Source organism: Sminthopsis crassicaudata, chromosome 2 (assembly GCF_048593235.1).
Source record: "Sminthopsis crassicaudata isolate SCR6 chromosome 2, ASM4859323v1, whole genome shotgun sequence".
Taxonomy (NCBI): Eukaryota; Metazoa; Chordata; class Mammalia; order Dasyuromorphia; family Dasyuridae; genus Sminthopsis; species Sminthopsis crassicaudata.
The window spans coordinates 49612776-49637677 of NC_133618.1; the positions used below are offsets into that span (position 1 = coordinate 49612776).

Genomic DNA, 24902 nt, shown 5'->3' on the forward strand with positions numbered 1-24902 from the left:
TCTTGCCTTCCAAGGAGTGTTGTGAGGATCAAATGAGATATTTGGTTTTTTTCTTTATTTTTCTCTCTTCCTATTCTTTTAAAAATATTTCCTCAATTATATCTATCCAAAAACTTTTAACATTTGTTTTTTTAAAATTTTCTGAGTTCCAAATCTCTCTCTCTCTCTCCCTCTCCCTCTCCTTCTCCCTCTCCCTCTCTCTTCTTCCTCTCCCTCTCTCCCTCTCTCTCTCTCTCTCTTTCCCTCTCTCTCTGTCTCTCTCTCTCTCTCTGTCTCTCTGTCTCTATCTCTCTCTCTCTATGTCTCTCTCTCTCTCTCTCTCTCTCTCTCTCTCTCTCTCTCTCTCTCTCTCTCTCTCTCTCTCTCTCTCTCTCTCTCTCTCTCTTCCCCCCCCCTCAGATTATATATGTTCTTCCCACATTTAATGTTTATCAAGTTGTTTTCCTTCTCAATGAATTAATATTTGTAAAGCACTTAGTACTCGGCCCAGCACATAGTAGACACTTAATAAATGCTGTTCCCTTCCCTTGGAGATACACAGATATTGACAGCAGATCTGGCCCCATTCTTTTGCCATATATTTTTCCAACTTCTCTTGCTTTGGCCTGAGGGAGGATCCTGCCTCTTCATCTCTCAGGGTTCCCGTTGGGCTATACTAAAAATGTAAGGAGTTTTCAGAATTCTAAAGGCTACAGCATTCCATCTGGCCTTCCAAATTTGCTTTGGCCCCACCCACATTCAATAGGACCTTCTAGGTGGTCTTAAGGAGACACTGATAGAAACTTGAGCCGTATAGGAGAGCTGTGCTCTCGGCCCAGACTCACTGTGGAACCTGTCCAAGGTCCCATCCCAGAGCACCCAGGATCCTTTTTTTTTTTTTTTTGCTGTTTTCGGGGAAGCTCGTCACCCCCATTTTTCCCCCTCAAAGAGCTCGTCTCCACAGCTTGCTGTGGTTCTGTTTTGCACACGCGCTGGCTTCCTCCCTCCTTTTTTCTCCTTCCTGCACACACACCCACTCACTGCCTTGCTCACACTCACAAGCCGAAGGCAAAGCTGGAGCTGTTTGCAATAAAGTGAGGGTTTAGACCCATCTGGTAATCATTTGCAATTCATTAAAACCCTTCCCTTTTCTCTTTTTTCTTCTTTTAACTTAATGCTGAGTCTGCCTCCTCCCCATCTTTAGGGACACACAACGCGCTAGCATTTCTGTCAGATCAAATATTTACAGCAGATGTTCTGGGTCTGCCTTCAGCTGCCCTTGTTTATCAGAGGAATAGAGGAAGGGAAAACAATCTTTTGCATCTTTATTATTCTTTCTCTTTTTTTATGACCCCCTCTCCCCTCATCGGTCAGGGCTTCCTATGGCTTCCCAGCCCAACTCTCAGCAGGACCTCAGAAAATGCCCCAGATCCCCCTAGAAGGCCATGGCCATATTATCTCCTCTGTATGGGAATCAAAGCACCCAGGCTGCTGAAGAGGCAAGAGCTCTGATGGAAAGAGTTCAGGATGGGGCAGGGGAAGGGGCTTCATGACCCTCATCCCGGTGCTTAACATGGCATCTGAGCCACCATGGGTACTTTATAGCTGTCTGTTGACTTGACTTGACTAATGCAGACTCTGCTACTAAATATAATCTGAAGCAAGGTCCTTAATGTTTCCGAACCTCAATTTCCCTGTCTGTAAAAACAGCACAGTATTGTCGGACTAGTTTTCTTGCCTTAGGCTTTCTTCCACACTAGTTGGGCTAACTTGGCTTTCCCCGACTTGATCTTATCCAGAAAGGGCTCTGACATGAGCCCAGGCAATGGGCAATAAAGAGGCTCTTTCATCACATGTGGTTCTGAGGGGGTCAACAGTGCTGGGCGAAGACAAAGCAAACAACAATAACAACCATAACATGCTTCTCAGAGTCTGTTTGCAAAGTTAATGTAGGTTAGCTATTGGGGGTCTGTCTGTCCCAGACCCTGCCATTACCAGCTAAGCCTGCTCACAGTCCCCCATACGGGGGTTGATTTCATACGGGTAAACCTCTGCCTTTCTGCTGCCAGCCTAGAAACCTGGTTTCCAAGCACCAAGGGACTCCTTTTGGGTCTTGGCTCCTCCTGCTAGGGACAGGTCCAGAAGAGCAGACCCTTGGGCCTCCCTACATCCCTCTCCCCTTCCCATAGTGTGGTAAATGTGGCATCTGTGCCAGCTCACCATCCTGCCTCTGCCAGGAAAGAAGGGTTTTTCACTTCCCTGCCGAGGGGACCCTGGGGATCTCCAGGCAGACACGGTTGCCTTCTGACCTGCAGCCCAGTCCTGGCCTTCCCTTCCCCCCTGGTTCCCCTGGTTTTAGGTTGCTTAGCCCATCCTTTTTCAGAAACTGCCTCATTAACACATTGTTGAATAGAGTTGGCCTTCCTGGAGCCAGGGAAATCACTTTACACTATTCCCCTTGCTTCATGTTGGCACCCTGGTTCCAGCTGTTTCCAGCCAGGGATACAGATGCTTTCCATTATCCTAACTGCAACCAGCCGGCCCCAGTTTGTTTCCCATACTCTCCCTCTCTCTCTCTTTTAATTATTATTAGTATTATTCCTTCTCCTTTTTAGTGGCAGAGGGGAGGCTGGTTAGGAGAAAAGGAGATGGGGGAGAGGGATGGGAGGATGTTTGTAGCCTTCAAACCTACAGCACCACATTTCCTCAGCTCACACTCTTAACATGTTCAACAGATGGAGGTTTGGCTGGCGTTCAGCTATCTAAATAGAAAAACAGGACAGGCAGGGAGAGCAGCTTGACAAAAATGCATTCTGCCGCTTAATCGTCTCTGGGCTGGATGCTGTGATGGGGAGGCGGGGAAGCGGAGAAGCTTTGGAAGTCCATGAGAAAGTTAAAGTCTGGTTGGGGGCTGGGGAATTTTATTTATTTACAAATACTTAAAAACCACTGTCTCTTCCACATGGCGGCCTTCCCAGGCCTGCCTCACCTACCCTAGAGATTCTTTCTCTGCTTATGTCGGAGTCTGGACTGGTGGAGGTCCTGAAAGAAGGTCCTATGGGAGGACTTTGATGACCCCAGTGGGGAGAGACATAACTCAGAGATTTCTATGGTCTTTGGGGTACAGGATGGGGAAGAACTCAAGAGATCTTGGGAAACATACAGGCAGAGATCCAGAACAAGAACCGGGGGTAGAGGGAAGATTATCCTGGGTGGTAGGCCTCCTGAATTGTCTGTATTGTGAGCACAGCCCCATGGCAATAATTCTTCACTTGTGAATCCTCTTAGAGATATAGAAATAGAGATAGAGGGGAAATAGAGATTAAACAGGGAGGAGATCACTTGAGATATGGGCATATGATGGAAATATGGAGGGGGGGAGAAATTGTTAAAAGAATAATTAACTAGATGTTCTTGTTAACTAGATACTCAGTTCAATGGTTTTTGTGCCGTCCAAAGTATTTTCAGCATCCACTGAGTACTGGTACCCTGAGGCAAGGCCCCACTTACCCCACTTTGAGTTATGTCTTTATTAAGTATATAGTGATACAAAACCCTGGTTTGGTATACCATGAGTAATACATCACCTTGGCTGGCCATAATGCCCAATTCATTCCTGAATAGGAATCCCGACGCTAGGACTCCAATAAGTGGTCATCTGACCTCCCCTTAAAGTCTTCCAGGAAGGAGGAAGTCTTCTAAGAGTCTACTTTTGGACAATTCTGATCACTAGGAAGTTTGGTCCTTTCTTGGAGCCAAAACAAGCCTCTCAGCCTCACAAATTCATAAAAATCAACACGAATTAAGCATCCGGCTGGCGAGACGGACAAAAACCACATAGTCCCTTCTTCTATCCTACTATTCTGCCATCGTTCCTAGTTCTGCCTTAGAAGGGCAAACCAGGATAAGTTCGAATTCATCTTCTTTAGGAAAGTTATCATGATCCATAGGAATATACTCACCTATCAGTGTATTTCTTATTCAGTCCCTTCAACCAATCCTCAAGTCCACTCATTGTGCTGGTTGTCCTTCCTGGACAAGCTCCAGCTTGTAATGCCCTTCCTAAAAATGCTCTGACTAGCACAAAGTCATTCTAAACATCAGACAACTCGCGAGGTAGCCTGGGACTTTTTTATTGTTGTTTGGCTGTGTCCAACTCTCCATGGCCCCATTCGGGGTTTTCTTGGCAGAGATCCTGGGTGATTTGCCATTTCCTTCTCCAGCTCATTTTACAGAGGGGGAAATTGAAGCAAACGGAATTAAATGACTTGTCCAGGGTCACACAGCTATAGTGTCTGAAGCCAAATCTGAACTCAGGAAGATGAGTCCTCCTGACTCCAGACCCAGCACTCTATCCATTATGGCGCCACCTAGCTGCCCTAGGACTACCAAATTATTTTTTGGCTGCGAAATTGCTCTGTTGACTTGTAACTTACAGATATCTTTCACACAAATTAATGACTTTTTAATTCCATTTACTCTTTATAAGTATAGAACTTTCATCCATCTTTTTGGAATTTGTTTTTTCTCCTTCAGCTCATCATCGTAGCCTGTCCTGATTCTCATATAACATGACAACGATCTACCCCCAGTTTTTAGTGAATCCTCACTAGACTTCCTTCTGTGTCAATCACCTGGAGTCCGCTCCTTTAAGCAGTACCAATTTTACCTAATTATGTCAACATCCGGTCCACATCTCTCCATTCTGTCCACGAGGATAGTGTGAATAAAAAATGTGCATTAGATGCGTGACCAAGGACAAATAATTTAGTATTTCCCAGCCTCAGTTTCCTCATATAACAATTAATTAGTTTAAAAGCATTTGATAAGTGCTCGTTATGTGCCAGGTGCCATACTCAACCCTGGGAATACAAAAAACAACAACACAATAACAACAAAAACAACAACAACAACAACAAAAAAAAAAACCCAAGCAAGTGAAACTATCTGCAAGGTGTGAGCAAAACAGTTCTTGCCCTCTTGGAGTTTACATTCTACTGGGGACCTCGAGGAGCTGAAAGGAGATGGTATTCATGTAAAACTAGGGCTTACAGTCAGCTAGGTGGCGCCACAGAGCACAGAGTTCTAGGAGTGGAGTCAGGGACATTCCACTCAAATCTGAGTTCAAATCTGACCCTCAGATACAGTGAGATGTCACTGCACCCCATTTGCCTCAGTTTCCTCATCTGTAAAATGAGCTGGAGAAGGGAAATGGTAAAGCACTCTACTATCCTTACCAGGAAAACCCTCCATGGAGTCAGAAACAACTGAACAATAGAATGACCAGGAAGTAACTTGAAGGCTAGAGTTCTAGAACTATGCTATCTTAGTATTGTACCTTAGAGTTTTTATGAGAATCAGATTAGAGAATATATATATGTGTGTGTGTGTGTGTGTGTGTGTGTGTGTGTGTGTGTAATATATATACATACATACATACATACATAATTTGTAAATAAATGTATAAATTCAAAAAATTGGCAACTCTTAAAGCAGTATAGAAATGTCAGCTATTATTATATCATTATTAAAAGCAGCACAGAGCAGCCCAGAAGTTTATAGATACAGCGTTGTCTTGAAAGAAGCTTCTTGGATGAAGTGGGATTTGACATGGGCCTTTTACCTCTTTTATATCCATAATGCACATAGGCATATAATAACTTTAAATTATTAAATTATAATTAATTTAATATAATAAATTATAAATTTGATTAAAGAGTAGTAAGGATTTTGATAAGTCATAAAATGAGATGTAGAGAAATAATGTAAGCAAAGGCATGGAGATTGGAGGTAAAGAGTGAAAGGAGGTTTCTCTGGGACTCTGTCAAATGGGGATAGCAATAGCACCTACTTCACAGGGTTGTTATGAGAATCAAATGAAGTAATTATACAGTACTTGGCACAAAGCAAATGCTATATAAATGTTTGGTGGTGGTCGTAGTAGTAGTGGTAGTAGTAGTAATCGTAATAATATGAAGAGCAGTGGTGGTACTGGTGGGATAGTAGTAATAGTAATTATAGTGGTGGTGGTAGCAGTAATAATAGTAGTAGTAATAGCAGTGGCGGTAGTGGTAATAATAGTAGTGGTAGTAATAGTAATATGAAGAATAGTGGTGGTATTGGTGGGGTAGTAGTAATAATAATAATATAATAGTGGTGGTGGTAGTAGTAGTGGTAGTAGCAGTAATAGTACCAATAGCAGTAATTATAGTAATAGTAGTAGGAGTAATGGTAGTGGTGGTAGTAGTAATAATAGTAGTGGTAGTAATGGTAGTAACATGAAGAGCAGTAGTGGTACTGGTGGGATAGTAGTAATAGTAATTATAGTGGTGGTGGTAGCAGTAATAATAGTAGTAGTAATAGCAGTGGCGGTAGTGGTAATAATAGTAGTGGTAGTAATGGTAGTAACATGAAGAGCAGTAGTGGTACTGGTGGGGTTGTAGTAGTAGTAATAATAAGAGTCATGGTAGTAATAATAATACTCACCATCATCATTATCAACTTCTCTGGGAAAACCAAAGCATGATGTGTAGCAGAGAGGTTCTCAAGAGTGCTAGATGGAGAGCTGGGAGAGGAAAGGAAACAGAAAAGGAAACTGAGGGCTGTAGAGAGAACTAGATGGCCCTCTCCTCCCCTCCCCATCAGGGAGTTACAGCCTCTTCTCTTCCACAGGCAAACCTGCCCTTACTGCAACGGGAGCTCCTGCACTGTGCCCGCTTGGCCAAGCAGACCCCAGCCCAGTACCTGGCCCAACATGAGCAGCTCCTTCTAGATGCCAACGCTTCTTCTCCTATCGACTCCTCCGAGCTTCTCCTGGAAGTCAATGAGAATGGCAAGAGGAGGACACCAGACAGGTAAGGAAGGCATCCCTCTGTAACTCTGAAAGACAGGGAGGACTAGGAGAGGGGGATGTCAGTTATTACTCCCACTCAACTCGACATTTTAGCTCAAGGGAGGAGGCAGTGCGGTTCAGTGGAAAGAGTTTCTTTCCGGTCTCGCCTTTGTTGTTTGTTTGCTAGTCACTTAACTTCCCTGCTCTTGGTTCCTTCATCTGTAAATTGAAGCCGTCAGACCCCAGGTCTGTTCCAGCCTAAATCTATGACCTAGAGACAGGAAGGTAGAATAGTGGAGAGATGCTGGGCCTGGAGTCAGAAATCAAGTCCCTTCACCTCTGTCCCTCGGCTTCCATTGCTGTGAGGTCCAAATGAGATATTTGTAAAACCTTTAGCCAAGTGCCTGGCACATAAATAACACTATATTAATGTTGACTATTGTTAGCCCTACCTTTCCAGATTGCAATTTATCTCTGACTAGTTATGGTAACGGACAAATGAATTCTAAAATGGATCGATTAGTCTTTTACGTGCCAGAGAGCACAAGGACAATCTGATTTAAGTTGAACACAAAAGCCCTTAGTTCAAATTCTAATTCAGCCATTTACTAGCTGTGTGACTTCAGGCAAGTCACTTCACAGGACCTCAGTTTCCTCATTTGTGAAATGGAAAAATTAGACTGCATAATCCCTAAAGTTTCTCCCAGATTAATTCTTATTTTTTTGAAAGTTCTGCCTTATATAACAGATAGTTTAAACTTAAAACTTAATTTAAAAGACCCTTTCTTTTCCCTCCCCCAAAGAGTCCTCTCAAAAGGCATATGATCAATTAAGGATAAATGATGGAAAGTGGAGAAAAGGATGTTTCTAGCAGGACTGTTAGTCAGGTCAGCCTCCAGGTGTTAAGGATGTTATACCCAGGATGGTGAATGCCAGAGGGTCAGGGTGGAGGGGATTCCCAGGCCTTCCAAGGACTCTGAGCCTGAGGACCCCCTGCCTGAGGGCTGAGTGGTGGAGAGTCAGAGGAGGGTCACTGGGACCTAAGCCCTCTCTGCAGTTCACAGAGGTAGCTGTCCCCAGTAGCACACACTGTGGCTCGAAGGAGGGTTTCTGGTTAAAGATGGCAGCCAGACTCCCTCTGATGGGGGGGGGGGGCAGGCATACTTCTTTATTTAAGATCTGTATCTCATAAACCCAATCTCTAGAAATCAGGGCTGAGGCTGGCATGCCATTGATCTTGCCTTGGGTACAGATCAGAGTTGCTGGGCTGGTTTGCTCAGGACCATGATTCATCTCTCTTTCTCTCTCTTCTCTCCTGTCTCTTCTCTCTCTCTCTCTTTCTCTCTCATCCTTCTTCCTTCCCTCCCTTCCTACTTCTCTTCTTCTCTCCTCCTCTTCCTCTCTCTTCTATCTTCTTTTTTTCTTTTCTCCTCCTCCTTTTATTCTTCTTCAACTCTACTCCTCTACCTTCTTTTCTCCTTTTTCTCCTCCATCTCCTTTTTCTTCTCTTCTCTTTTTCTACTTCTCCCTCTTCTTGTGCTTCTCTTTCTTCTTTTTCTCCTCTTCTCTCTTTTTCTCCTCCTCATCTTCTTCCTCCACTTTCTTCTCATTCTTTTCTCTTTCTCCTCCCTCTCTTCTTGTCCTTCTCTATCTCCCTTTTCTCCTTCTCTTTCTTTTTCCTTGTTCTCCTCCCCTTTCTTCCTCCTTCCTTGTTTCTTTTTCTCATTTCTCCTTCATACTGCTTTTCTTGGCCTGCATCTACTTGTTCCTGTCTTTGCTTCTGCCATCTTGGCCTCTGTCTCTCTCTCTATTTGTCTCCAATCACACCGGGCCAGGACCAAAGAGAATGGGTTAGACCGAGACCCACTGCACCCCGAACACCTCAGCAAACGGCCATGCACCCTGAGCCCTGCCCAGAGGTACAGCCCCAACAATGGGCTGAGCCATCAACCCAATGGGCTGCCCCACCCCACACCTCCCCCACCTCAGCACTACCGCCTCGAGGACATGGCCGTGGCCCACCACTACAGGGACACATACCGGCCCCCTGACCCCCGAGAGCTGCGGGAGCGCCATCGGCAAGTTGGTGAGCAAACCCCAAGCACCCTCCTTATCCTGGGCCAGAGTTAGGGGTTTGAGTTGGGGTTGAGGGAGGCCCTGTGGGGTACACAGAATAGAAAGCACCCAAAAAAGGGCAGGAGGGAGAAGTTGTTGGGGGGCTTAAAGGAAAGACTTCAGTGTTGGGCATTGGCCTTTGCATGAGAAGTAAGACTGGATCCACGTTTGTGAGTGCCCAGGGGTATAGTGTCTCTGAGCCCTAACAAGTGTATATGAGTGGGAGACCTGCCAGCCTTCCACCTCCTCTAATAAAGAGAATCCCTTAGGACTAGAATTGGGACTGCAGCCCCATGAGAGGAAGAGCTCAGAAAATACCTTTTCCCAGTGTCCCACATTCCTCCCCATATTCCCCCTCCTAAACCCCGAGCTATATATTGCAAAGCATGTGGTCATGTCAGGGACACTGGGCACCTAGAGTGTCCAGGGCCTGGGACGGGGCCAGCGCGAGCCCCATACACCTCCGGACACGGCACACAGCCTGGACATGGTGTGGGTGAGCAACATGTGAGGTTTGAAGAATTCACCCGCTGCCTGAGCCTAGAACCTTTAAGGACATCCTGCTACATTACAGGGAGGCAATGCTGGTCTGTCCCTTGTTCTTCATCTTCTTCAAACAGAGCCCCATGCTAGGTATTCCAGAGGGCTCCCCCAAACATGGAAGACAGACCAAGTCCCCCCCCAACAAAAATATGAAAGTCTCATTGGGGAGGAGTACCTCATGATTTATCCACATAGTGGATTAAAGCTTGATCAATTTTTTTATCTATATTAAAATAAAATTTCCAATACTACCAAGGATTATCCAGTGAGTACCTGCTGGTACCGAGGGGTCGTGGAATAAAAGAGGGACTAGATGGGGGGAGTGGCTGGACACTCACCCCCAGGAAAGATCAGCATTTTCCCCCTCCCCCAGACAGGGCTGCTGGCTGGCTGTCCTCCTTCTTGGGCAGCAGGTGATGGCGTCTGGCTCCTTGAATCCCAGGGTCAGGCAGGTGCTAATTCCCACCAGCTCCTGCTAATGCAAAAATAAATGCCAGCTGTCCCTCCAGATTCCAGCCACTATTTTGGTTGAAATGTTGGCTCAAGTTCCTGGTGACATATAAAGTAGGACAGGGTGGCCTGGCCCAACTTAGGGAGCTCCACCTCCGCTCCTCCTCACTCCCCTCCCCCAATCTGCAAGAGGGTGAGTCACAAATAAGGGAGCCCAGGGAAACCTGATGGGCCCTAAGAAGGTGTGGGGTGAGTGGGTCCTTCTTCTCACTCTGGCCAAGTGAGCAACAATCCATCTGATACTGAGTGCTTGCTTTGGGAAAGACATCATCCAAGGGACCAGGGAAAGGGGGAAGACAGGGAAAAGGAGAGAAAAGAGGAGGAAGAAGAGAAAGGAGAGAAAAGTGGAGGAGAAGAGAAAGGGAAGGAGGAAAAGAGGAGGGGAGAAGGAAGAGAAGAAAAGGAAAAGAAGAGAAAGGGAAGAAGAAAGAGGAGAAGGGGGAGAAGGAGAAAATGGAAGAGGAGAGAATGAGAAGAGGGGAGAAGGACAGGGAAGATGAAGAAGAAAAAGGAGAGGAGGAAAAGAAAGGAGAGAGGAAAGGGGGGGCAGAAGGAAGAGAAGGAGAGGAAAGAGGAAGAAAAGGAAGAGAAGTAGAAGGGGAGGAAGAGTTGGAGGAGGAGGGAGAGGAAGGAGAGGCACTGAAGATTTTAGACCAGGAGACGGGCAGGATCCAAGAGTTGCTTTAGATCTCAGCAGAGGAGTCTGGCAGGATGGATGGGATTCGGCAGGATCCTTTCCCCTAGAGCTCTGTTATCAATACTGTCTTTCCCTCTCTCCCAGCTGTCCATGGCTCCCGGCAAGAAGAAGTAATTGACCACAGGCTCACAGACAGAGAGTGGGCAGAGGAGTGGAAGCACCTCAACAATGTAGGTAACCCCAAAATGTGGAGGCCTTGGGTGGTTTTGGGCATGAAACGTGCATCTGGAGGGACGGTCCCATGTAAGGATGCACCAGCCTGTCTAGTGCCAAAAGGAAATAGCTGGTGCCGCCTTGTAGGTTGGTGGTGGGCTTCTCTACGTGGGGGTGCGTGCAGTGCACACACATGTTCCTGGGCCATATAGCCAGTTGCCACCTTCCAGGATCTCTGAGGTCCCCTTGTGGTTCCTTGGGTCCAACCTATGTATCAGATTCCCTGCCCAAGACTTGAGAGTTTTAAAAACTTCATCCATAACTCTGTAGGGCTTGGATCCACCCTGGCCCGACCAGCCAGTCAGCATCATTTATTAAGGCCAGTTATGGATGCCATCCTGGCTTGGGCATTCTAAGGGGAGGATACAAAAAGAACTGAAAACAGTGCATTCTCTTTTGTTACCATTGTCCTGCTACTCTGGAGTGAAAGATTGTGAGATGAGGGGAAAGCAGTGTCCCCTTTTCACAGAAGATAAAACTAAGATTCGAGTCACTAGTAGTACAGATATTTTCTTACTTACTCATCTAGCCCTTGCCACAAAGACTACTTTTGTGAAAGAGGAGTAGCTTCCTGAATTATCTTTTTTCTTGGTTTCTTTATTTTTTGCTGAGGCAGTTGGATTTAAGTGACTTGCCCAGGGTCACACAGCTAGGAAGTGTTAAGTGTCTGAGCTCACACACTTAGATTTGAACTCAGGTCCTCTTGACTTTGGGGCTGGTGCTCTATCCAGCTGCCCCAATTTTTCTTTGTTTATTTTTTTTTAATTATCTTTTTTCATAGGTCATTTTCATCTGTAAAGTAAAGGGGCTTAACCAGATGATATTGAAGGCTCTTTCCAGCCACAAGGATGCTGGAGCCATCTCATGCTGGCTCGAGAAAGTCAATAGTTACATTTTCAGAAATTGGCAAATGCTACATATCAGGAATTCAATTTACTATTTTTTTAGTTGCATAGACTTAAAATGCTGAAGAAAATGTTAATAAATATCAAACTTAAAAATGTATCACTCACACATTTTTCCTAGGAGCTGAATGTTAAATGTTAGTGGATATTCCCTCCTAAGGGCTGATTGTTGAACATTAACCAGCACCATCCTCATTGATCACATGAGCAAAGTCAGTTTGCTTCCATGAGAACTGAATTATGACCTTAGCTTCTCAAGCAGCTGTGTTAAGCATTCACCATCTTTAAGTGGAAAGAGTAAATGGATCACCCTTTCCTGCAGCTCATCTCTGTATCTTCTGTCCCCCTACAGCTCCTGAACTGTATCATGGATATGGTGGAGAAGACGCGGCGCTCCCTCACAGTGCTGCGCCGATGCCAGGAGGCAGACCGGGAGGAGCTCAACCACTGGATCCGGCGCTATAGCGACGCCGAAGACATGAAGAAGGGCTCCATCTCCGCCCCATCCCGCCCACACAATAGCTCCTCCAACTCAGAGGGTCCCCAGTTAGGTACTGACACTGGGCTGGGCCGGGGCAGAGAGGGGAGGGTCCAAGTTCCTCCAGGACCCTAAAAGGGACTTACCTGAACTCCCCCAAAATGAGCAGAAAACTCCACACCCACACCTCCCTGCTGCCATCTTGGTTGCTGTTGGAAGCTTGGGGCATGGAGATTCCTATAGGGGTCTAACCAATTCCTTAGGTCCCTCCTGGTTCTCCTGCAATCTAAATTCTGTGATTTCATGATTCTAAGTAATTCTGGTCTGTGCAAGGACCGTGCTGATCTGGGCCAGCGTCCAGCCACAGACCTGCACAGAAAATGCTGATCAGGAACAAGATTCTGCCATGGGCCACCAATGCCCAGAGCCCAGCCCTGGGAAACCTTTTCCAGCCTGAGTCTGAGTCAGCTCAAAGGCAACAGTACCACTGGGCACCAAGACCCAGTCACTATAACTGGCACATTCCCCTCCTGAGGGGAACCAGTGTGCCTACTTGAGGCTTGTGAACTTACTGCTTTAAATCTTCAAAACTGATCATTTTTCATCCTCTTTTTTTTTTTTTTTTTTTTAGAAAGTCACCGGGAATTTGTACCCCGGCCTCTATCCGGTTATATGCCAGAAGAAATCTGGAGAAAAGCTGGTGAGTGTTAAAGAGAGAAATGTGAGGGGAGCCCTTGTTTTGTCACCCCCAGCAGTGAGAGTAAGGAGCAGGTCAAGTCTACACCTGGGAGACACACGTATACATACACACTCATGTACTCATGCGACTAGCCAGGAGCAATGGACTATTAATGTATCACTTAAATAAAGCTACCAGCAATGTCCTATGGTAGATGGAACACTGGATTTGGAGTCGAGGGCTCTGGATCCAATCATAACTCTGGTTTGTAGTGAATCATTTCCCCTTTCTTAGCCACAGTCTCGTCATCTTTAAAATTAGTGGTTGGGCTTTTTAAAATAAATAACTGCCATTTCTAAAGGACTAATAAATTTGAAGCATGGTTTCCTCACAACAATGACTTTATGACATCGAATTATCCCATTTTAATTTTTATCTCCATTTTATAAATGGGAAACTAAAGCTCTGAGAGTTGTTAAATGACTTATTGGTGGTTGTGTGACTACCCTCGGTGGGATTTAAAAGCAGGTCTTCTGATGCCAAGTTTACCATTTTTGCTATGGTACTATGCCTCTAAATTATCTCTACAGTTCCTTCCCATGATGCTATTTTTTATAACAGCTTCTTATATTCAAAATACATGCAAAGATAGTTTTCAATATTCACCCCTGCAAAACCTTGTGTTCCAAATTTTTCTCCATCCCTTCCCCTAGACAGCAAGTAATCTAATGTAGGTTAAACATGTGCAGTTCTTCTATACATATTTTCACATGCTGCACAAGAAAAATCAGATCAAAAAGGGGAAAAAATGAGAAAGGAAAAAAGCAAGCAAACAACAACAAAAAGGTGAGAATGCTATGTTGTGATACACATTTAGTTCCCACAGTCCTCTCTCTGGGTGCAGATGGCTCTCTCCATCAGAGGTCATTGGAACTGGCCCAAATCACCTCATTGTTGAAAAGAGCCACATGCATCAGAGTTGATCACATGATACTACTTTTTAAACTCAAGACACCCAAGTTTAGAGATTTCAGGTCTCTCTATAGGATTTTCCCTACCACATGTCTCCCTCCCCCCCCCCCAATAACTCTTTGTTTTATGAGATCCCCGAGCTGGTCTTGGTATGTATGGCCCCTCAAAGATGTTTGACCTGGAAGGGATCTTGCACATCATGTGCTTCCACCTTCTCATCAAAGAAATGGAGAAAATGGCTCTGAATTAACTTGCAAATTCAGACTCACACCTCTAGTCTTGCAGCTCTGGTCTCTTTCAGGAGACCAAGCTTTTCATCTCCAGGGATAAGCTGTCCTATTGAAAGATGTGTTTTTTCCAAAGGGCCTTGCTATTGTTGTCTGTTGTCCCTGGAACCTGCTAATTTAGTCACGGTGCCATAACGTGAGCCAGAGCATGTACAGACACCATGAAACAGCTGCCCAACCGGAATGAGTGATGGGGCTCGTCCAGAAGCCTGCAATCGCTGTGGGTTGGAGAATAGGTTTGAGGGATCCCAGCCTGTCTTAGGAAACATTTCAGAGTGAATATGGCATTGGACCTGGATCAGGAAGACCTAGGTTCAGATTCCACCTCAGACACTGACTGTACAGCTCTGGGCAAGTCACTTAAGCACTCTCTGCCTCAGTTTCCTCAATTGTAAAAAGGGATTAAGAATAATATCATTTATCTCCCAGGGTTCTTAGGAGGATTAGATAATATTTGTAAAGTGCTTAATACACACACACAAGCCTTCAAATTAGCCCCTATCTACGCTTGCAGTTATATGTGTGCATTCATAATTATGTATTTCCATGTGCATGAAATAAGATAGGAAAAGACTGTTTTGAATCAAGAAGAAGAATAGCTCATGTTTATAAAACAACTACTATGTGCCAGGCACTATGCTAAACACCTGATAAATTATCTCATTTGATCTTCACAACCCTGTGAATTAGGTATTGTATTATCCCCATTTTAAAGATGAGGAAACTGAGGCAGACAGAGGCTATACGATTTGCCCAGAATCACACAGCTAATAAGTATCTGAATCAGGCCAGCATTCTATCCACTACACCTTCTAGCTGTTCCAAGAGGACCTAGATTCAAATTCTGCCTCTAATGCCCATGTTTTGTATGATCTTGGACACATCCCTTTCCGGGTCCCAGTTTCTTCAATTGTAAAGTGAGGGGGTCTCCTCCAAGGTCCTTTAATTGGTGATCATCCCTGGAGTCCTACCCAGCCCGGATGTCTGACTCCCTCACGCTGCCTTTCAGAGGAAGCTGTAAATGAGGTAAAGCGCCAGGCGATGTCAGAGCTGCAGAAGGCCGTGTCGGACGCAGAACGCAAAGCCCACGAGCTCATCACAACCGAGAGAGCAAAGATGGAGCGGGCCCTGGCAGAGGCCAAGCGGCAGGCCTCCGAGGACGCCCTGACTGTCGTCAATCAGCAGGAAGACTCCAGCGAGGTAGGCCGTCCACATCCTTCTTCCCCCAGATCGCCCCCCGCTCCTTCTGCCCTCCTGACCACGGCAGCCACAGTCCATCCCCACCCACGGTCCTGTTCAGCAGCAGACATGGGGACATGGGTTCTGTCCTTTCTCATCCTCCTTCTTCCCTTCTCTTGACTACGTGGAGAGCTGGTCATCCCTTTCTGTCTCTTTTTGCCTTGCTGTCTACAAGCAGAGGCTTGGCAAAGCTAATAAAGTGAGTGCCCATAGACACACTTTGTGGATTAATGGGAATTGCCTTCTTTCTGGTTTGTTAAAGAAGAAATCAGAGGAAAAGCTTGAAGTGTCTGGAGAAGGGTTTTTCCCTCTCCCTTTCCTGACAGGGGAGCGATGGTAGATAGAGTTCCTGATTCTGCAGGGTATCGCCATCTAGCTCAGGGTGTCCCTTATTCCACCCCCAATCACTCTCTGAAGGATCTGGATTCAAATTCACCTCTTATACTTTCTCCTTGTGGAAACTTGGGCTAATCACTTCATGATACCCCTCTGAGCCTCAGTCTTGAGGTGTAAAATATGTGGTTTGGACTATATGGCTCAGAAGTCCCTTCCCATGAGCGCCATTTTGAATTTTCCTTATGGAGCCTCCCTTCTTTGGAGGATGGGCAGGAGAGAACTCTTTAGAAACAGATTCTCCTCTGCCTAGAAGGGTTGATATAGTTCTGAAGGCTTTGGGAGAGTTGAAATAACAATGGCTTTTCCAACTGAATGAGTCTATTCTCTAGAGTCCCTCCCCCCACATCATTATTCTTCCCCCCTCTTTATGTCCTATGCTCTGGCTCTCCCCAAACTCTTTGAGAAACTGCCTTCCCTGAAGAACCCCAGTACATACAGCCTCGAGCATGGGTGTCCGACTCAAATAGAAAAGGGCGTCATTAATCCCTATATAGGGTTAGCTAGGTGATGCAGGAGATAGAGTGCTTGGCCTGGAGTTAGAAATATATACTTATTAGCTATGTAACCCCGGGCAAGTCACTTAACTTTATTCGCCTCAGTTTCCTCATCTATAAAATGAGCTAGAGAAGAAAATGGCAAACCAGTCTAGTATCTTTGCCAAGAAAATCCCACATGGGATCATAGAGTCATTCATGACTAAAAGGAACCGAACAACAAAATCCATACATAAGGATTCCTGTGCACAGCATACTGACTTAATTATAAAATGTACCATCCTCTGTGTTTCATGGTAATTTTTTATTTTGTTAGCCATTTCCCAGTTACATTTTTATCTGGTTCTGGCCAGTCAGGAGTCTGGCATTCTTAGATACCTCTGGCCTAGCCCCAGCTCCAGCCCCTGGGAGTGTCTGGAAATGGCTGTTAACTCCTTGAAATGATTCCCAAAGATCTCCCAGTTAGGACAGCTCACTAGGAGAGACGTTAGGGTAGCTTAAGACAGTTAGCCGGCCACTGAGCCTTCCATAATTTCTTGCCTCTTCATTACCCAATCATATTGGGACAGTCAAGCCCAATACTTAGTAAAACAGCAATCTATGAAAGCCACAGATCTTTTCAGGCCCCGGGTTCGGCCTTCCCCCGGCCGTCAATGAAAGAGTAAGAAGGGAAATCCCTTCTCTTGGTTCATAGAAACAAAACCTTTCAGCTCGGAGAGACCCTCACGGTCAGGGAACCATAAATGTGGAGGTCATCCGACCTTGCCTCATGAGAAAACTGATAGAAAGAGAAGAGACAGTGTCTGGCCTGGGGATCCAAGTTCAGAGATTTTCCAAGCTAATTATTGGGAAAGCATTTAGTCCAAACCTTTCACGGTCCAGATGGGGAAACGAGACCAGATGCGGCTTTGCCCATCATCTATAGCATATCGTGTTTGTTGGAGTCGGTTCTCACCTGCTGACCAATTTGATTCCAAACCACCATAAGACAATTATTCCCATTTCACAGAGTAGGAAACTGGGGCCAAAGAGTGTCTTCCCCAGGCTCATTCACGTAGCTCAGGCTTGGCGCTTTTTGGTCGGTAGCCCCTCACTTCTTCGGTCCCAGACTTCCTGTGCCCACCCTCTCCTCACGCTCTCGGGACATCTTGAGAGGAGAGGAAGGGGGAGGGCCCTGCTTGGAAGTGTCCCCCCACCCCCTGACACTGCCCTCTGTCCCCCCACCCCCAGAGCTGTTGGAACTGTGGGCGCAAAGCCAGCGAGACCTGCAGCGGCTGCAACACTGCCCGCTACTGCGGCTCCTTCTGCCAGCACAAGGACTGGGAGAAACACCACCACGTGTGTGGCCAGACACTGCAGGGCCTCCAGGCAGCCGCGGGCCCCGGCCCGGCCAACGGGGTGGGCCCCAGCCAGCCGGACGTAGTGGCCGTGGCCGTGGCCACCAGCCCCAGCGAGACCAGCTCGGCAGCCGCCTCCCGCTCGGGCACCCCGGCCACCCCGGCCCCCCTGGAAACGGCCTCCCGCTAGTCCCATCCAGGGAGGAAGATAAAACGGAATCCGAGAATCTACAAAAGTCACTGCTGCTACTGCTTTTCTCCAAAAGAAAAAAAAACTGCATTCAATGCAACTTTCTCAGCTACCTGACGATTTCATTCGACCTCCAAACGACCTCTATCTCTTCGAGTGATCCTCACAGATCTTCAAAACTGGGCTTTAAAAGTGGATTTCACAAAGAAAGTACAAACCTTCTTCTCCGTTAATCTGTCTTTCTGTCTTGTCAATTTCCCTCTCGTCTCTTTCTCTCTCCTCTCTCTCTCCTCTCCTCTCTCTCCTCTCTCTTTCTCTCTCCCACACTTTCTTGTTTTAATTTTTTTTAATAACGTGGTGGCTTATATTTTCAGTGAAGAATTTTGTTTGGGGAGGGTGGGTGGAGGGGAGCTTGTTCCTTGGTTTGGGCTTGTGTTTGTTTTTTTTCCCAAAAGAGCTACTCAGAAATGGACAAAGAAAACTGTGGGATTTTCATTTTTGAGTGTGTTTTTTTTTTCAATGAAAAGGGGAAAAGAACTGTTCTTTTTATAGCTGGATATTCTGCCAAAATGCCCCCTGTGTGATGGGAGGGGCAGGTGCAGCAAAGACGGTAAGAAAGATTACAATTTCTGATGCAAGAAATGTTTTTGGTTTTATTTTTGTTTTATTTTTCATTTTTTTAAATGTCAAACTCTTTGGCTTTAAGTAAAAATCCAAAAAGATTTTTAAAAACAAAAGTAAAGGAAGCTTACTTGTAAACTACCTTGCTAGCTAGCCAAGAATACCAGATACACCTCTGCTCCAAAGGAAATCCAAAAAGCAAACTCTCACAAGAAAACCAATCCAGACTCCTTTTTGTCACTGCCAAAGTATTTTTTTCTGTTTTATTCCTCTTGGGTTTGTGTGATTTGGGGCTGGTTGGTTGGTTTTTGGTTCTTGGTTGGGGGTTTGCATTTTTCAGAGGGGAAAAAGCCCCAGCTCTTTTTTTATTTTTTTATTTTATTTTTATTTTTATTTTTATTTTTTGGTCAAACAAGGACACTCATTTGTCCCAACCAAACAATGATGACTGCTCAACTGGTGAGTCATTGGTACCAGCAGTGAAGAATGAGGCCCCCAGCCCTATTTTACCAGCTCAGCTCTCAGGCTTTGGATCTCCCTGCCCCCACCCCACCTTTCTGCCAGACTATGGGATTTGCATCCGTGGCTTCAGAGTTTGGTTATTAAACGTCAATAAGGTAAAAGGAAAAAAAAAAATCATCACAATTACCAAGCCGAGCCCAAGAAAAAATTTAAACCAGTTTTTGTATGGGTGCGAGAGCGTGTGTGTGTGTGTGTGTGTGTGTGTGTGTGTGTGTGTAAGGGGAAGATACCTCTTATTTTCCCACTCTCAATGGATTTTCAATGCATTTAATTTTTCCAATGACGAAAAAAAAAAAGTGCTCAAGTGTTCCTTTCCAGAGAGAGCATTGTTCTGAAAAAAACAAAAAAACAAAAAACTGTGACAATCTTTTGGATTGATTCTTGACTGCTTTTCAGAGCATGAGCAGATAGCAACTTATACCAATACTTTCTGCTTCTCGTTTTCCTCCTCTACCTCTCTTCTCTCCATTTCCCCCCACCCCTTGTCACAGTATCTCCTTATTGCTGTTCTCCTCTCTTCCACACTTTTGCAGGAAAATACAACAAACAACAACAGAAAAATAAACAAAAAAACCCCACCTTTGTATTCTGCCCCCATCCTATCTTCTGAAGACTATTTTGATTGCCTGTATATAATCCCTTGCTTTTGTGTCAGTTGTTCCCCAGATGTTTTTTCCTCTGCTCCCTTGACGGAACATGATAGGTCTTTTCATTTGAAGATTTTCCCTATTACTGGCACCCTTTTGCCCCCTTCCCTTGCCCCCTCTGACCCTTCCAACTCACACAAGGATTCCTAGGAGGAAATGAAGGAGAAAGAAAATTAATACTTGTACTTAATGGAAGAAAAACAAAAGAAAGACAATGTAGACTATTTTGCATTTTCTTGTATTATTGTACAAAGTACAGAGGACGGGAGTGCAATATGGAGAGTGGCCCAGCTACTGAAATAATGGGGGTTTCAAAAAGATTCCCAGCCAGGAGTCAAGAAGTCAATATTGTACGTTAATGTGAATGTATATAGTATTTGCAGAGGTCCAAATAATGATATTAATGATGATGATAATAAAGAAAAGATGTTTGCCAAATAAAAATAAGAGAAACCACTGAAGTATGTAAAGTTTAGGAAACAGGTTTTAAGAAAAAAAAATCAAAGTGTGGTCCTTGGGGAAGCAATGGATTTTTTGTTTCGTTTTGCCTTTGTTTTGTCTTTTATGTTGTTATATCCAGAGTCACAAAAATCTGGCTTTTTGTGGGGTTTTTTTTTTGTAATGGAAAGGGAGGAGTAAATTTTGAATCACTGCCAACAGGGTCATTGTCCAAAGGAAATTCTGGCAGATGAAACTTGAGTCCAGAAAGCAAATTGGGTGTATTGGATGGGATAAAGAAGATGTTAATATCTTTATATGTACACACACACCACGTACCACACAGCACCCCCTCTGCAGTACAGGGCTCTGCTTGCCTGATCATTGAGTACATGCATAGAAGCTTCAATGTTCCATAGGACTTCTTTAAAATTAAAATAGTTCTGTAGGGAGATCCAGGGCTAAGATTGTTCCACGGTTTCCTCAGATTTTGGCCTCTGTCCTCTCCCAAGCATTGAGCTTGTTGACTGTACCAGTATCAGATGTGTATATGATATAGATCTCTCCCACCCCCTCTCCCAGTTCACCCTCCCATGCATCCTCTTCCTCATGACCCTCGATTCCTTGTCCTCTTCCTCCAGCCCCCTGTAGCCAAGTCATTTGGTGCTTCTTGAAACCCAGTTACTCTGGGAACAGATGTGTTTCCCTCTGTGTTTGAAGGATGGATGTGGGTCCCTTAAAGAAGATCACTAGACAGATAAGGTCTGCCATTTTGCTGAGCTGGGCAAGATTGATCTAAAAGGAAACCTAACAGTATTTTCAGTCCTGATCTCCAAGGAGCAAAATCAGTGAGGCTGTGTAATTGGTTCAGATAAATTAGTGCCTGACTCACTCCTGGAGAGACAGAGCTCGGGCCTTGATTTTGGCTGGTGCAACTTGACTGGTTTCAGGACAGTATTCTCCCTGACCCCAAGTCATTCCCTGTTAGGACTCTGGAAAGAAGGCACTGGCAGTTGGAGGTGTCAGAGACCCAACCTTAAGGTGGGATATTAGGTATTGGCAAATTCCCCACTCTATTTGAGCAGAAGCATTATCCTTGGGACATCAGTTTGATTTAGGTTGCATCTTTTCTGATAGAGGAATCCAAGATCTGGAAAGGAAATGAGGGAACCTTCTTTCCTGAGCAGATCTCTTCCAGGGTAAGCTCAGTGGCGTCCTCACTAATGTGCCCAGATTGCATTTCCAGTGTAAAATGTCCTTAATCATTTCTATCAGGCTACTTCCTCTCTATCAGGCCCTATGATCAGAGAATCCATGGAAAGCAGCAGCTTTTCAACCAGCTGGGGCTGGACAGCTTCCATACAGAAGGCAGAGCATGTTTCCATGGTTCCAGACCACTTGTTCAGCCATTATTCTCTCCCTTTCCCCACCCTTCCCACTACCCCAGAAAAGTTTATATACATATATATATATATAGGCTACCATATATGTGTGTATATATACACACATATATGTGTGTATGTATATATATATATATATATATATATATATATATATATATATATATATATATATATATATCACCATATAAATATATAGGTCACCACAAGTCATCCAGCAAATATGCGATTGACCTTTGGGCTAACTCCTTGTCCCATTTGCTGGATACCTTCCAGTAGCGGAAAAAAAAAAAAAAATTGCCTATTCTTGGCAAGTGACCATCAGAACATAGTTCCTTGGTTCTAGAGAAATCCGGTTTTGAGGAGAAAGGATGAATGCTCAGGTTACTTGGACAAACAGAACTGTCCTGACCCCAGCCCCCCATCTCTTACGACTTCTTCCTAAAGAATGGTTAAGCTGTCTAACGTGAGATCCCAACAGAGGGGATTGAGGAAGGGCTGGCCACCCGGAGAAGGCTTTGGATTCCAAGTAGAAGACTAGGTGACTACATGCTAAAGAGGGGCAGTTGGGAGGCCCCTAGTATCTTTAGATGATTAGGAATTAATCTTCAGAGCTGAGGTTTGCCACTCGCCATCCTGGTCCCAAGCTAATTCAGCCAAAGACCTTTTAGTGGAACCAAACCTGAAAGCCTAACACTTTGTGGGGACAGGAGGTGACAAGAAGGAGATGTTGGTAATCTTGCTTTCCGAATTGCCAGTGACAGTGTGTTTTCAGGATTCACTTAGAGAGTTAGGGAGAAACTGAGCAACGTTAGAATGCAGTGTAATAACCATTGTAATTGCTAAATTCTCTGATCTGTATACCGAATCACCCCCTTTTATTTCATGAAAAAAGAATATGTAAAGAAGCATTTTTGATATGACCCACTGAAGGGCCTGTTAGTCCTGAGGGCTGCTGGGTTGACTTTCTAAATGTTCTCTTCTGTATGAAACCCTGGTCTTCCCGTGTCTCTGTCTCTGCCTCTGCCTCCTCGCCCCTGCTTAGAAGCTGTATCCTGCCTTGCTACCTCCAATGTGCTTAAGGACCATAGACTAAGAGGTGTGGTTTGCTCACTTATTTTTTCCTTTAAAGCCACTAGTCAAGATCACACTCGCCATTGAACCAAAAGCTCTGTGAGATGCTACTGCTCCCAGAGCCCCCAGCAGAATCCCAAACTCTACGACAGCTTTAATTAGCATTCAGAGGCCAAAGCCAAAGGCAGGAGACAGTGATCAGGCAGGATCTCAGAGACAGACAGCTAGGCACGGTGACAGAAAGGAATTCCGCTCACCTAGGTGATTCAGAAGGAGAAAACAAGCAATTTCCAAGGTGCAGATAACTTGATGGAGGCTAGTTATATTACCTATTCCCCACCTTTACTCGGGATCCACAATAATTTGAGCTAAGTCTCCTCACTCTTAATTGCATGATTTCCCCCACTTCTACCCATAGAGCTTCAGAATTTCCCTGCCCTCCATCCCCCAGCCCTCAGTTTGTCGAGGTTGGAATCGGTGTTCTTTCTCTTTTCATTGCTACCAGGGACCTCGGTGGTAGGCTAGGCAGCAGTTGGGGTGACTCTGAAACCTTCAGTTTGCTTGGCTTGTAGGATTCACAATTACTAGGTCATGAACCCCAGGGCATGTTCCCTCATCTGAATTAACCCAGAATTTGGGATCCTGAAGCCCATTACACTGAGGATTATGGGATGGCTCGGATAAGCTCAGACCAAATAAGGTGGAAGAGAATGCCCTTTGCTGCCTTCCTAGTGATCCAATAGGTGGAGAACTGGGGTTACTCAGTCTTTTGTGTCTCCTCTTAGTTTAGCAAAAACAGATGCTTAACGGACCTCAATCCAAATGCAAAAAGAGGCTGAGAGCCCAGAAAAATCACCTGGGTGCCATCTTTCTCATGGCCTGAACTCTCAGCTCTTTTCCCTTCCTTTCAATGATTGATGTGAAACAGATGATGGGGAATAGAACTTAATTTACAACTTTGTGAAACTGGGAGGCTGAGGGGCAGGTGTGTCCCACGCATGGAGTAGGCCATGTTTGTACCTGCTCCCAGCTCCATGCTGAAATTGCCCTGACTGAAAGGGCAGAGAAGAAAACTCAGGTCAGCGAGCTGGCCATTGACCTGGGGGCAGCCAGAACAGCACTTCCTCGGGAAGTCCCCCAGGGCGAGGGACCCAGAACAGGTTGCTGGTCAGAGACAGGAAGAAAGGGAACAGTCAAGAACTGGTTTTGGATCTGGTTGGGTTTTTTGGTGGTTGGGGTTTTCTTTCAGTTCTTGTTTTTTAGGGGGAGGGGACTCGTGGTTGGTCTTTATGTCTCCTGTTCATTGATTATTCCAAATAGACACTCAGGCTGACACCAAAGCACCCATTTCTACCATCCATCCGTCCTTCCCTCCCAAATTAGGGTTGACATATTCCCCATGATACCAAAAGATCTGTGAGAGACCCCTAATTCTGGAGTCCAAAGGGGGCTCATGTTCTGAACTCCCAGTTGACTCCATTCATTGGCTTTTAGGACCAGAAGTCACCAACCTGCACAGTAGAAATAGGGCCAGTCTCAGGAAATGACTCATTATTGGGAGAAACTCTTTAATGATCTCCCAATTATGACCCCTGAGCAATCACACAGTGAGTCAGTCAACAAGCATTTATTAAGCACTTACAAAGTCCCAGGCCCCGTGCTAAGCACCGGGGGATATGAAACAAGGCAATTTTGCCTCTAGGAGTTATGCAGTTGCTTTTATCTTTGACTGGAGCAGTTGGTCCAGGCTGCTTTTTGATGTCCCCAGGGACAAGGCCTCCCTTGAAAGAGCTGGGGAAAGGCAATGCTCTGTCTTCTAGTCAGAGGAGAGGAGCCCAGACCCAGCTAACAACTGCTTAGAATTGAGACCCAAATGGGCCTGGCTGGAAAGAGAAAGGCTGCCTTTCTTGGGGCTGGTTGGTGTTGATGGAGAAGGCACTCGGGCTTGCTGTCTTGGGAGGCAGCCCACACACCTGCTGAGAGGCCCTATGAGACACAAGCACCCCGCTACCCCTCCTCCACCTCAGGCTGGCAATTGCCTGGCAAGAAATCTGACACTGGTTGGATGAGGTCCCTTTTTTCCCACTCATGTCCTCAAAGGTCAATGCTCCTGGGACTAAGGATAAACAATGGGAAGGGCTGAATGACACCCTTCCTCTTTCAAGATGGCCTTACTGACCAGGTGAGGTCTGAGGCCAGGCTTCTCCCCCCTTCCTTGGCAGCTGCTGAACTTCCTTGGAGTATAGTAGAGAAGGGTGTTCTCAGTTCATCCCTGCGCCCATCCACTTCCACATGGAGACGGCCGTTTTGTTGTCTTCTTCCCTTGGATCAGTG

The 24902-nt window shown here is 45.4% G+C and overlaps 1 protein-coding gene across 13 annotated transcripts in view; it reads left to right on the forward strand.

The window, feature by feature from the left end:
- The window catches only part of CBFA2T3 (CBFA2/RUNX1 partner transcriptional co-repressor 3), a 192039-nt gene extending 171927 nt beyond the window's left edge, over positions 1-20112 (forward strand). For all 13 annotated transcript variants that reach the window (XM_074286193.1, XM_074286194.1, XM_074286184.1 and 10 more), the window contains 7 exons: positions 6652-6833; positions 8647-8897; positions 10761-10846; positions 12147-12345; positions 12904-12972; positions 15220-15410; positions 17570-20112. In XM_074286193.1, the coding sequence (XP_074142294.1) occupies positions 6652-6833; positions 8647-8897; positions 10761-10846; positions 12147-12345; positions 12904-12972; positions 15220-15410; positions 17570-17866 (1275 nt within the window). In that variant the 3' untranslated portion in view covers positions 17867-20112. The remainder of the gene's footprint in view (positions 1-6651; positions 6834-8646; positions 8898-10760; positions 10847-12146; positions 12346-12903; positions 12973-15219; positions 15411-17569) is intronic.
- Positions 20113-24902: the final 4790 nt, after the last annotated feature.